The sequence below is a fragment of the Chaetura pelagica genome, unplaced genomic scaffold, assembly GCF_000747805.2.
Source record: "Chaetura pelagica isolate M959 unplaced genomic scaffold, ChaPel_1.0 scaffold27, whole genome shotgun sequence".
NCBI classification, from domain to species: Eukaryota; Metazoa; Chordata; class Aves; order Apodiformes; family Apodidae; genus Chaetura; species Chaetura pelagica.
The window spans coordinates 2,040,992-2,055,808 of NW_009954020.1; the positions used below are offsets into that span (position 1 = coordinate 2,040,992).

General features: G+C 37.9%; 1 protein-coding gene across 1 annotated transcript in view; it reads right to left on the reverse strand.

Annotated features, from left to right (window-relative positions):
• The window catches only part of ADCY8 (adenylate cyclase 8 (brain)), a 146,848-nt gene that overhangs the window by 42,963 nt on the left and 89,068 nt on the right, over positions 1-14,817 (reverse strand). Inside the window, exons 8-9 of the mRNA XM_010002280.1 lie at positions 10,386-10,656; positions 5,206-5,403 (exon numbers count right to left, since the gene is read on the reverse strand). Of these exons, the coding sequence (XP_010000582.1) occupies positions 5,206-5,403; positions 10,386-10,656 (469 nt within the window). The remainder of the gene's footprint in view (positions 1-5,205; positions 5,404-10,385; positions 10,657-14,817) is intronic.

Below are 14,817 nucleotides of genomic sequence, written 5' to 3' on the forward strand. Positions count from 1 at the left end.
GAGCTACTGAGAGAACACTGCTGTCTACCGGCTAGACCAGCCAGCGACCCCAGACTGACCTTGTGTAAGAAAGGCCAAGTGTCCTCTGCCAAGCAATGCTGCTTATTCCAGCCTCTCCTCTCTTTTCCTGGAGCTCCTTGAAAGGGGAGTACTGGTAATAAAACAGGCTTTTTATGATCACACAGAGGATGTGTTTGTGCACTGGAGAGGAAGGCTTTTGTTATCCTCACTGCTGCTCAGTGAGTCAAGATGGGATCTTATGGATGAAAAGGAAGACTGTGGGGTTTTTTTCTTCAAGTCAATGGTGTTTGCACCACTGGAGAACTTCTACAGTACAGAGGAGGGACAGAAGAAGATGTATCAGGAAGTCCAAGGCAGGAGAAGAAATGGATGAAATCCTGTGTGGCCAGCAGGAGAAGGAAGGTGACCATGCCCCTGTACTTGGCACTGGTGAGGCTGTACCTTCAGTATTGTGTTCAGTTCTGGGCCCCTCACTGCAAGAAAGATATTGAAGTGCAGGAGAGAATTCAGAGAAGGGCAATAAAGCTGGTGAAGGGGCTGGAGAACAAGTCTTGTGAGGAGAGGCTGAGGGAACTGGGATTGTTTATTTTGGAGAAAAGGAGGTCAAGGGGACACTTCATTGCTCTCTGCAACTACCTGAAAGGAGGTTTGTAGAGAGGTGGGTATGGATATCTTCTCCCAAGCAAATAACAATAAGGCAAGAGGAAATGGCCTAAACTTGCAGCAGGGGAGTGTTAGACTATCAATTAGGAAGGATTTCTTTACTGAAAGAGTAGTCAGGGGCTGGAATGGGCTGCCCAGGGAGGTGGTGGAGTCATCATCCCTAGGGTTATTTAAAAACCATGTAGGTGAGGCATTCCAGAACATGCCCTAGTGGGTTTTGTTGGGTTTTTTTGGAGGGGTGGTCAGGGAGATTTGACTGTTGAACAGTTAGATATTAGAGATTTCTTCCAACTTTGACAATTTTGTGATTCTTTGATTCTTAGAAGACCAAAGGGTAAAGATAGGCCTACCTGTTGACTAATTACAGAAAAGAAAATGTAGAACAGGCCCACACTTTGCTCTTTGTTTCTTGCAGACCTTCTTGACACTGAGAGTTTCTGTGTTGAAGGAAAGAGGTGAGGCCCATTTCTGCATGGATATAGCATACAGGAGAGGCAATGGCTTTTTCCTACTTATTTAATTTCTATTTATCTTACCCATCAGAAATTCTGACACAGAGGAACTCAGATATTTAGGTCTGATATTTGACTTAAGAAAACCTTTACTTCAAAATTCAAAGCCCTTTTGATATTTTCATTGTGCTCACCTCATGGAAAATATGCAGCCACTTCACCTCTAAACCAAATCTGATTTTTGATCCCCATAAAAATACACAGAAAGGCTTAGAATATCTTTATACAAATCCTTACAATGTAAACTTTCCTTAACAAAAAACTCTACTATCATGTAAAATTCTCTGCCTTGTTACTATGCTTTATCCCTTATGAAAGTACATGGCACTGTTATTTCCAAGTCACTGCTAGTAAGTTAGAGCATCATAATGATACCTTTTAATTATTGGAAATAATCTAAAGTAGTATCAGATTTTCCTTATGATCTATTATATATTTTGAAACCCTTAAGTGTATTTTCATGCTCCCATAGATATATTCTCCTGTGATGAGTCTTTTGCTCTATTTGCCTACATACTATTTGTGAAAATAACCTCTAGCAAAATTGAGACTGAATTAGTCTCTAAATGAGATATTAAGTGTTAATGAGTAAAATACCGGTTAGTAAAGACTAGTTCATCTGGGTGAAGTACCTATGAAATATAGCAGGTGGGGATCCTGCACAAATCATATGGAAATATACATTCTGCCTCAAGGACAGAATCCACTCGCTAATGCAACTATTACTTCTTGCTGTAGAATCTATATTTATTCTATCAGCAAGAAGAACACAGAGCAATGAGATTAGAGAGGAGTGGGAAAATGTACCAATGGCTTAAACTGCTGGGATACACCAGTTGTATAAACCATTGTGAACCAGGAGCAGTGCTAGTTCCCACGGTAATTTTGGGCATGCTGATTCCAGAAATTACTTTTTCATACATATATTTTATTAATATATATTCATATATATATATATACATTAATATATTGTTAATTTATATTTTGAAACCTTAAAAGAATCAAAAGAGCACTTTCATTGTTAACATGTATGTGCTGTCTGCCAGACCATTAAAACTGAAGCCCAGTGTGACATTTCAAGTCCATTCAAACCACTCCAAAAGAATTATAATCCTACAGTGTGGTAGTCATGTTACTAATGCAGGAGGCAGAAATATAGTTTATTGTTCATGTAGTTATTCACTTCTCTGTGGTTGGAGGCACAGAGCATACACACAATTCTCATTGAACAGGATTTATGTAACACTTCTTGATCAGCATCTCAGTGATGGGTACTGGGTGTTCTGCCCACTGAATATCTGCACAGCCTGGAGTGAGAATTATTTACAGATAGAAGAAATGTAGGGCAGATTTTACAAAGGAAAAGATTTCATTTAGAAGAGTTACTTCACTTCAGAGCTACCTCTGATCTGATGCTGCCACTGTGCTGAACAACAGGTGAGTGGCAGCAGGGGACAGCAGCAGTGTGAGATGGGAGGCCTATAGACATCTATGGTCTACTTGCTCAGCAACCTTGCAGGGAGAAGCACAAGATGCTGATGTAGAAGGTCATGTAAGCAGTTGCAAAATGTTAATGGCTAGAAGAAAAAATAATTCCAGACTGAAAGGTTAAAGGTGGGGAGAGCAGACGGAAAAGGCTGATTAAATGCCTTTATGAGACACCAATTTAAATCTGAGTTTGATTTGGTTCCTAAATGGACAGAAGAAGGGAAAAAGTGATAGTACTACAAGATAATGGAAGAAAAATAGTGACTTTCTGCAGAAAACAGTTTCCGTTATTTTTTCATGACTGCTTGTAGACTATAGGTTAGCACTAAGTCTATGGGGACAAAACTGTAATTACTGCACAGGCAAATCAGGAGGGGAGGGACATTTCCCACATTATCCCACACAAGGCATTACCTCTGCCTTTAATGAAGAGGACAGTGTGATTCATCTTAATACACATCATCCTTTGCATCCTGGTGCACTTCCCATGCTTTTCTGAGCACACCCATGAAACCCTGGCTCCCTGAATAAAAGTGAGGAGGTTGTTGGCCAGGAGCTATCCAGCTGTTTGAGGTGGATGAACCAGAGCAAATAAAGAAGAGTTGATATGTTTAAAAGCTTTACTCTGTGTAATGCTAAAAATCAGCCCAATTTTGAGGACATGAAGAATATTCTCTCTACTGAAAGGATTTTGTGTTTCTATTGCCTGTGCTTTCTGGTTGAGGTTAACACCTAAATAAATATTGGATGAAACACTACCTTTAAAACATTACAGCACAGTTTTCCATTGGAAATGTCATACTGAGAAGAATATGTACCAAAACTGATAAAAATGTGGACTTTTAAATAGACTTTTTGCCATTCAGATGCAATTAAAATCTTTATTAAATATTTTAAATCTGACCTATGTAATCTGATGGGTTAGAACATGGCTCTTTTTTTCCTCCTCCTTAAATTGCCTTTAAATGAAATTCTACATTTTCCTAATAGATTTTCTTTGTAGCTCCTAATTGTGAAATCTAACATGACAAGAAAGTTTATATTCTGAATTTAAGGTTTGGATCTAGGTAGTGTCCCTTTATTCCAGCCCATGTTCAGGTCTAGTGTTTATTAAAAAGTACTGCAAGTTTAGGTGAACCATTGAGTAGTTTGCTTACTCAGCAAGTTGTTTGTGACCAAGCTTTTCTGTCTTCTGCACACACAGAAAAAAATGGAATATACCATCCACTACCTTCTAGGTTAGATGCTATTTTACCTAGAATTGTTTCACTTTCTCTTTTGACCTTGTGCCTTGAAAAGATTAAAGATTACTCATGACTGTTGGGCCTTTGCATGGTAATTCACAGGACAGCAGAAATCTTGGATTTCACTTCCTGTGGGTCCCTGTCAGCTTTGCATGATGACTGCAAATAACTGAAAGAAATACCTAAATATCTTCTGTTGCAGCAGTAGTGGTTAATTCAGCTTTGGGGATTCTGCCTTGTGTCTCAGTGTCATAAATATCCTCATAGGGAAATGGATTTATTGTTTTTTTAATGAACTTTTCTTTTTCCTCCTACAGGATTGCTTGCAAAGTAAGTGTTTAGATATACCTCAAGTAGAATATTTCTTTTCCAGTGGTTTTCATTAAGCTCCAACCACTGAGATCACCTGAGAACAGGTCACCTAAGTCAAGAAAAAATTCTGTTTTCCACTGAAGGTTTTCCACTGATGGAGAAGTGGGCCTCCATGCTTCCAGTTCCACATATTTTTTTTCTATTTTCAGTCAAACACACATCGTCTTGCAGACCTGCTGTTGCTGCACTGTAATAGCATCCAAGTCAATGAAATCATTCAAGATCTGTGCAACCCCACCCCATCTGCTTTCAAGGCAAGTTCTTCCATTGTCTTATCTTTTCTAAGTTAGAGCTTCCATCTGGATGTAGACTGAAATAGAAATTAGTGAGATGACATGGCTACTGAGAAGCAGCAAACACATGAACAATATTGACATCTTGGAAGCAGATGTTTGTTAAAAAAGCATGTTTAAAACAAAGAGTTGATAAATTAGTTTTGACTTGAAATAAGCAGAGCTGCTGCCTAAAGGACATCAGGTGGATCCAACGACTAAGTGAAAGAAACTTATCTATATCAATAAAGATGTATGTTTTGAATAGAAGTGTCAGTTTGTTAATATGCTCAGTCATTGCTTGTGCCAAAGCAACCTGTCATCTGACAGAAAACTGCTTCTACTCCACACCAAGGGAAACCCAGCAAATGGCTGTTGTTTTCAGAAGCAGAATTTGCTCAGTGTAGGCATTTTCCAACAATGAAATGTAGTCATTGCAGCATTATAACAGCTCCATCATGACACTGTCTATTATCATCTATAGCTCAGTCCCAACTTCTGAAAACTGAAACAAAACGAAAAACAAAACCAAAAAATAAGACAAGGCAAGCTAGAACCTACTAGCTTCTCTATTTCAGTGGACATTTATTACAATTTGAGTTGTGAATAATGCAGCTACCAAGACCCAGCTACCTTATGCTCCAGGCTGGAGTCTTTAAACATCAGTGAAAAAGGCTTGATATGCTCTCTTCTCAATTTATCGCCACTCCGTAAGTCGATGGTGTGCTCTATTCGCTTGTTAATTTCCTCAGGCCCAGACTGGACATGCAAAGCTTGTGCAAGATGGTTTGGAAGCAGATTTATTGAATTTCTTGTTAGGGCAGCCAGAGTCTAGGGGAAAGCACATGCAAACAGAATAAACCTGCTGGTCCCCTTGGGTTAAAAATGCAATGTTTTAGATCATGTTGCATTGCAAACCATTACAGCATTCCATGCAATTCATTCAATGAAATCTATAGAAGTGTAAAATAGTAAGTCTGTTCCACTAAACACATACAGGACATTAAGAGACTTTCATGTCCTCCTTTATACAGGTTACAAGGTTTGCTGCTGCAGTCAACACAGGACTATAATCTCCTTTCCAGATTCTGCTAATTAATTGTTAGAGCATGCATGAGCGGAGTACACACCAAAATCACAGCAGGGTAGCTAACTCAATGGTGTGTTTTAACAACAAAGAACAGAAGCTACAGAAAACAGGAGTAATGATGTTCTTGTTGATCTTAAAGTTACTGGATGTGTGTAGTTAAGGAACAGATCAGTCAGGCAGGAGTGAAGAAGATGCCATTTCTGACTACTTCAGGATGGGTTTTCAAATATTATATTCTTCTTCACTACTGGTATATGTCATCCAGTCCACATTACAGTTAGGCTATATGATTTAATGTAACTGTAATTCATATTTTTAAACATTGTTTCAAATGCATTATTCCTTTGGTACTTCATTGACTAATCAAAAGAAAATAAAAGACTTTTGCACAGCTTTGCAAATGAAAGCCAGCAGAGATAATACCAAGGGTGCTTCACCTTCAGGAAAGAAATAAGAGTTTGCTTTCATAAAAATAATTATTCAGTCCAGGTTCATGGTATCATTTCATGACACAAACCATAGTGAAGCAGCACTTTGCCACCTGAATGGGAAAATAAACTCGACTACCTGTGATATTCCCAAGGGTTAAGAAATGTTAATGAATATAAACCTTCATACATAACAGCATAAGACATTTCAGAACTATTATGGACAAGAAATACACTTCTACTTGAGAAATGTTATCCCATAGGTTCTTGCTGGAGAGGTCTTCTGCTGTATCTCCTACTAGGTATTGCTGGACACAGAAGTCTGGGATGGATTATCACTAGATTTCTCTGGAAAGCCAATTCTTTTGGATCATGGGATAACATACAGTGGATGATATGGGAAGGTTTGCCTTGTTTATATTCAAAATACAGTCAGTAATTACATTCTAATGAATCTTGGAGAGCACATTGAAACACAGGAAGGTTCTCAGGTACCTACTGTCAAACCCCAAGTGACAACTTTACAATCCTAAAATTAAGTCCACAGACTCTGTAGTCAGAGGTAGTATATTTTTATCTCATATTCCATCTTTTGATTACTAACATAGGAGTCCAAAATATACATGGAAAAGAATATCAGTATTGAAATCTTCTGCCTATTTAAATGAAAAGCAATCTTCCTGTTTCCTTTATTAGCAGAAGGGCTTCCATAAAGAAGGTTTGGCAAACCTTTCAACTCCAATCTTTCCATCTTTCATCTAGAAAATCAGTATCATGAATATTTGGAGGAAAAAAAAAAAAAAGAGTATCAAGGATATTTTTCTCATACTAAAAATTCAGGTATACCTAAACCCATATCTCAGCCTTGGTTTTAAAGTGGAAACTCTAAAGTTAGAGTCAAATCCCAGGAAAAGAATCCATTGAGTCAACTGGCTAAATACTATATTACTGCACACTAAGACACTAGTTTAGATATTATTTCTCTTTTAAACTGAGCTATGCAGAATATTATCAATTTTTGGTAGCTGAAATCACACAAATGAGTCTGAAGTCACTGTTGAAAGTCTGAGATTAATTGGTTGCTGTGTGTATTAATTCCTCAGAATTAGTTAATACTGTTGTATCTCCACTGCAAGTGAAGGTGGAGGAGGTCCCTAATTAGCTGAACATTGTATTTAGCTGACATGAGAAGAATTGTCTCAATCCTAATGAGGGACTACATTTTACTTCAAATTATGTTTGCTGACAAATTTGATTAATATAAAGAATATAAAGTCTTCTTGCTGAATGCATGAAGTGGTTACAATTAATGGTAGATGAACATGACATATCAACACTATGACAGTAATATTGGTACAAAAATAGACTCTGAATTTGAGTTTGTTTTCAAAGTATAGTAAGGAAATTCATATTTGAGTTTAATGGAGTCTTCTTTCCCTCACACCTGTATGCATACTTCAGAAAACTTCCCTGTAATTAGTATAACAATAATGAAAAATACAAGGCAAATTATCGTCCCAAGAATATATTTTAGCCACATTTTCTCTGTTTCTCCCTCTAAGTCTGTTATGCCAATGTAAAGAGTATTTTGTCTCCCTGATACCTCTCCTACATTTTTTTAAACAGTCATGTGGAAAATACTATTGTGATACAATGGGCTTTGGAACTTTCCTCATGCTGACATTAACCATTCATCATAGAGGAACATGTTCAAGGTTCTGTTGGGAAAAATCCTACCCAGACTTGCATCTGAGACTAAGGTAGGATGAATGAAACAAACAAATATTAAAACTCCAACTTCAGAGATACTTTATAGAGCTTTTAGAAAAATAGTTTTAGATTTTACTTCCTTCCTGCAAAGTTTTCATGAAACAAACCCAAACATCCTGACCTCAACAAGATGCAAGTTTTTGTTCACTGGCATTTAGAAAACTCTAGAAAGGCTTCAATTTTTTTTATTTGTTATTTTTTTGTTTACATACTGCAAACACCAGATCTTGAAGGGAAAAAGGGAAATACAAGGTCACATATTTAAAGAGGCAGGATGCAGGTAGGATTTGGTTCAAGAGGAGGACACCTAAATTAAGGTGTCTAGGTGCTTGGTGTCTATGCTTCTATTACTGGCAATATACACTTGGCATACTTTCATTTGCCCAATTTGTAGCTATGGTCAGCTGAGATGGCCAAGGGTATCCTGGACAACAATCTGGAGCTAGGAGATATGGCACAAGACCTACAGCAACCCATGCCCTGCTGGTTGGTGGTGAGGACAAGCTGGCATGTGCAAGGGTATCTGAAGGTACAAGAGACAGCCACAGTCAAAAAGCTCAATCAATTATTTCTCAGCATGTTTCAGCATAGGTGTTTAGTACTGTTTGAGACATCAGAGTCTCTTACCTGGCTTCTACCTGATAGCCCAGATAATGACAGATCTTTTATAGGCCCCTTGTCATACGGATGTCTGAGGGACCATAGAGCACCACAGGTAGAACTAGACCCTTATGTTTAGGAGATGAGCTGTGTGGGGGTCAACACCTGGGACAGGCAGGAGATACACAAATGCAGGTGCGTTGCTATAGTACATCCTAGTATAATTTAAATCCATCATCTGAATTCTGAGCTGAAATGCTTTATTTCTGAGCAGTAATGCCTCTTGTCTCAAATTCAAAATTGAAAAGTATATAATAATTAAATCACACATGAAATAGCAGATTTTTATAATCTTTTCTCCACCACATCTTTGTGATATATAATGATAGTTGTTTCCAGCACAAAACCAAGTTATTAAAAACTATTCTAAAAATTGATTGTTGCCATATGACAAAAATCTGCTTTAAAACAGAAGTTTAATTATGCCTTTTTCAATTATTTTAATGGGATATTTACTGCTTTATTGAGTAGGATTTGTTCAATAATCAAGTGAAAACACTTGTCCTTTATTTCATTCCTCCTTTTTGTTAGTACTCAGGTTTAGTTGAGAAAATGATCAACAAAATTATAGCCTATTCTGCACAGATTTTTTGGACTATAGAAATTGGAATGTCTTAAAAAGAAAGATGAAGAAACAGAGAGAGATCAGAAGATAGCCAAGGTAGCATGCACCTGTACCTCTGTTCAGAATGAAACGAGAATATAGAGACAGGTCCACTAAATACAGAGAATACTAAAAGGCACATGCAGATGCACAGCTGTACAGAACACATATAAAACAGGTGGTTTATATAGCAGCAAATGAAGCCATGCTCCAGTTCAGTCTGAAGAGGCAAAGACACCACCATGGGCTCATTGATTGTGAAGGCTCATCTCTCCTGATTTGTAAGAGGCAGAACATGGTGGACAAAGCAAGACCTCCACACAACAACTCTTTGGAGTTCAACAGAGAGTGCAGACAAGTAAGACTAAGGATGTGCAGCAGAAGAAAGGATATATCATGTAATTACAGATCCCTCAGAAAAATGGAAGAAAACTCCAGCTGACCTGTTTCATAAAGGCTCATCAGTCTTTAAAACACAGTGAAAAGGGTGGTGTCTGAGTCATTTTAACCTCTCCATCTTTGATTCCTCTAAACAAGCAGAATGTACAAGTAGTTTTTAGGACTGCACAGGAGCTGCAGTTTCCCAGGGTGTTAGCAATTAGCCATGAACACTTTTGGAAAAGATCTGATCAGGACCAGTTGTCATTAGCTCGTATTTCTATTGAGCTAGGCATGACCTTGGAGGCTAACTCACTCCTAGTGAACCTTCATTATGTTTTAAAATCTTATTGTTTAAGATTTTTTTATTAAAATAAAAAGAAAAAAAAAAGTGAAGAATGGACAAAATGTTTTCACAAGGTCCTTTGTTAAGGTACATCTCTTTTTCTTTCCTTTATGTATCAATAACCTACTCTGTATCATTTCCCTCTGGCAAAATGTCTGTTCACTCATCCCTTTACTTTGATGGCAGCACCATGAAGCTATGCCAGGAGATACATACACTGACTAGAATGTCACAGCTAGTTTTGTAACACTAACTTTACTTTTAATTTACTTCTTTATAGGCTGATTCAGTGAAAACTAAGCTGTGTAGTATTGAATTTCACTTGGAAAAAAACCCCAAACCTCTGGTCTCCTGGCATTTCTCCAGTTTGGATACATGATTTATCTCTACCCTGAAATGATTTGTTTAATCCTCTGCTGTTACAGTACATGTTAGAATAAAGGTTAAAGATGACTTTGTCTCCTCTGAGGCTTCCATTATTGAAATGCATTCAAGCATGCTTTCGTACTTGATGACATTAAAGGAAGTTTGACTTACGTTCTGTTTTCCCACTATGTTATCAAATGGAAGTTCAGGGCTCCAGGATCCTTCAGTAAATGTTGCTCCACTGTTTCTCCTGTCGGAGGAGCTGACAGCCTCTTTCACAATATCTTCAGGCAAAGTCAACAGACTCTCCTCAGGTTGTTTAATTAAATAAGTCTCAATGTTATGTTTCCTCAAAAATTCATTGCGCTCTTTGCCATGCCCTTCTTCAACATTATAATCCCCGTTCAGGCAGTCCAGAGTGGCTTTGGAAATGTGAATTCTCCTGCATAAGTGAAATAAGTAGAAGCAAATACTGATTGTGCTCTGGTGCACATAGGTAATAAGTACTTTATGAGCTATGCCTAATTTTTAACACAATGAATACCTAGGTTTTCTATTGTGTATGATGCTTTCTATAAGGAAAATTAAATAATGTATTCAACAAACATGGGATTTATTTAGGGACAAATGCTCTCAAGATTGGTTAACATCAATAGGATCTCATGTATGCACGAAATCCTCTCACAGGTAAAAATTTGATATTCACACCTGATACTTTTGATCACAGTATTACTATAATGAGAAGCTTTCCTGAGTAAAATACTACTCAGAGTGAATGAAAATTACCACTTTAGGTAAATACAACGAGAGGAAAATATATGGTATGCATTAGAGCAGTTTGTGTAAAGCTCTATAATTTCCTTCAGTAACCTGAGGTAGCTTAGACAGTTAGAATTACTGGTCTGATTGCATCTGAAGTGATTTAAGGAAACAGGGAAACTGTACAAAGGCAAGTGAATTGATAACTTCTGGTAAGACTAAGCAATGAGTTAAAAAATTTTGCAAAAATATATTTGAAGTTAAGAGATGATGTAAAAAACCCTCAAATTTTGCAGAAGCAAGATAGAGTTTTGGATGCCTTTCAGCTAAACCTAGTGATGTGTTGGTATTTGAACTTTCCTAACCATAATAATGACTGCTTGAGATGGACAGAAAGATGTTCAAGTAAAAATAAAAAATAAAAAATAAAAATTAATTGAAGTCTTATTTCCATCTTTAAGAAACCTTCAAGTTCCTAAAGGTGAGTTAAACTGCATATACCTCTAAAATACACCCACATGGTTAGCCATGCTATACTTTATATATGCAGTAAGAGGAGATGTTCATTAGACATTTATCTAACTCAAGAAAATATATGTAGTGACTCCATTAAAATCTGATCATTTTTCAAACTTCAGATGCATGGCACTTTCTGAAAGTCATACTTTCCAATAGATTCCTAAAATTCAGAGTCAGCTAAAACAATTGATCATTTCTTGATGATAGATGCTGAAGCATTTTTCCCAGGCACCACAAACTGGGTCATCTTGACTGAGAGAAATGGTCCTAGCACACCCCTTGGCAATTTCCAGAATTTGTAGGGTGCCACTACAGAGTTAAATTACATAAAATACTGATGGAGCAAAAGGCTCTAAGTACATTTATGATGTGGATGCATTGCCTGCAAATAAAGCACTGATTATCTTGATGTGGTGTGAAATGCCCAGGAGTATCAGAATTTGGCACAACTGTGTCTGTGTGGAGTATTAAACATCAGTATCTAATTAAAAGAGCAAAAAATTGTATCTATCTCAGCCATTTTTCAATCTGTCTCAGCTTTCTTCTGACAGTCAACACAGGATTTGTACAACTTTCACTTTCTGAAGTCATGCTGTTATGATGTCTACAGAGGTTACTCTTTTATAGTCAAAGGTCAGTTAAACCGACAATAAAAATGGAGTAAAAATGTTTCTTAAATATAAGGAGCTTTTGGCCTGGACTTTAAAACCAGATGACTTCTGAGAAAGACTATGCACTTCCTAGCTCTTAGAAATCCAAACAGGCTAAATGTATTTAAGTGAAGGGCTAATTAAAAAAGAAATAAAATAAATAAATATATAAATTATAACAGCTTTAACCAGAGTATAGAGTTGGCTATTGATGTAATACCCTTAAGTGAATGAAATATTAATCAATTAATCAATTAGTAAAAAGTTGGTAGTTTAAAAATATTTTCTGGCTTCTTTTTGTGCAGTTTGCTTGAAAAACTTTAAAAAATATAGTTGAGAAACACCTTTCTAATTTCATACAAATGCCATAAACCAGAAACATGAGTATTGAAGTAAAAAAGTAAAACCTGTCTTGCTGTAGAAAATATATCAGGCCCAAAGCTTTAAATCATACCTGTCATTGAGACAACCTGGAAAATTAATTATTAGCTAGGTTTTCTGCCAATTCAATACCATAGGTAAATACCAAGATAAACCAGCTAAGACTATTGGAACATGGTGTTCTGGCAGAAGAATGTCTCAGAAGTAACACTGAGGGAGATTACATGGTTTCCTTCTCAGGTGTTGTGGACACTTATCACTCAGGAAACCAGAAATTACTGCTTTTTCTCAGTGCTTCTGAGTGCCTCCTTCCAAGACAGTTGGGCAGCCAGCTTATGCTCTTTCACCAGTGGGAAATCTTTTCCTGCACCACCATAGCTCAGGTGCTTATGAGGTCTCAGGCTGATAGAGAATCAGAACAGTTTGGGTTGGATGGAACTTTGAGATTATCTAGTTCCAACCCTGTTGCTCTGGGCAGGAACATCTCCTGCTAGACCACGTTGTGTAGAGCCCCATCCAACCTGGCCTCGAATACTTCCAGAGAGGGAGCATCCATAGTTTCTCTGGGCACTCTGTGCCAATGTCTCACCTCTCTCACTGTAAAGAACTTCATATCTATTTTAAATCTATCTGCTTCCAGTTTGAAACATTCAACCCCTCCATCCTATCACCACATGCCCTTGTGAACAGTCCCTCCCCAGCTTTCCTTTAGCCCCTTTAGGCACTGGAAGGCTGCTAAAAGGTCTCTCCAAAGCATTCTCTTCTCTGGGCTGAACAACCATAACTCCCTCAGCCTGTCTTCATAGAAGAGGTGCTTCAGCTCTCTGGCCATCTTTGCATCATATGCGAGGGAAGAGCTGAGCCCCTTCTCTCTTGCCCCTGCACAGGGTGGGCTGATCCTCCCCATGGCATGTGGGTGAGCTGCCTCCCTCTGCTGTGTGCTCAGGAAAGGGCTCTGGTTCATCTTTGCTCTTGTTTCATGCTTTGAGAACAGCTTTTCTGCCAGAACAGACGAAACCTGTGCAGCTCTGGGATCAGGAGTGATCTCGCTATTGTGGCAAGCAGGACAATTTGGATGCTGGAGGCAGGAGAACTAAGGAGAAGCTGCAGTGAACTCAACTGCTCTGCTAAATCTGCTCTGTGCTCTGGGGGAGCCTGATGTAAATCACTGTTTTGAAGAACTGAGTGAATTGCTGTCACACACAGGCTTTGTTCTGTTGGCAAGCTGATATACAGGAGTGGAAATCACTCTTCTCTGATAGACTGCAACCTACCTGGGCATTTTATTAGCAGTGGTGAGGTGGTGCCTTCTCTGGGTTATTCATTAATAGAGCTATGACTTGGACGCATTCACAGTGATAAAAGAGACTTTTTGCAGGTGCAGATGGTGAAACTTAGATGATTGATTTGCTCATGTTAACAAAGCAGCATGTGACCTGTCTTAGTCATCTGAGGCTATCAGGTGGGATAAACAGCCAGGAATTTATTTATTTTTTTAATTTTTTTTCTGCAGTTTTATACACTGGTGACATATGCAGAGTATAGAAGTTGCTTTCGGAGCATGCAAGGTTTCATTTTCTGCTGATTCTAAGAATAAATATTAGTATAAAGGTCTACTATGGGGAACAGGAGAAGGTCCCACATTTGCAAAACCAATATAAAGCAAATTTCTTTCTAACTTCCTGGGAACATGACAGCTTGGACATCCTGATGTGTGCATGGGGACTGCAGTACAACACAGATTTGATGATTTAAGACTTCTCTCACTCAAGATGACAGCATCACTTAGGATTTTTCCATAGAAAGATGTCTGTTGCTACTGCTTCTGTGTCTCCTGATTAAAAATATTGAATTGTTGTAGGGGATCTTTTGCTACATCTTTCAAGAACAGAAGGTGGAACTGCAAGTGAAGAGGATTCCTACAACCACTGTTGTTTCTTTCAAATTTAGGATTTTCAGTTTTCAAACTACTATGAGATATAGGCCATATCAGGAGAAATAACTTCTTCTAGCTTCCAGGTGAATGAGCCACCTCAGTCAAAAAAAACTTAGGCAGCTCAATGGAAAGCCATATATTTTCACATATAGACAGACTGATACAAAAGTCTCAAAACCTCTACTAAAACATCAAATCATTTAAAAGACTTCTTAGAGAACCTGCAGTCCATTATGCCTTGTTATTAAAGTAACAGCCTATGAACACATAATTCTTCCCACACTTTGTGCATTATGAAATAGAACAAATTACAGTGTTGTGCCTGACAACCACATTTGAATGCAAAGGGCAAGAGAAT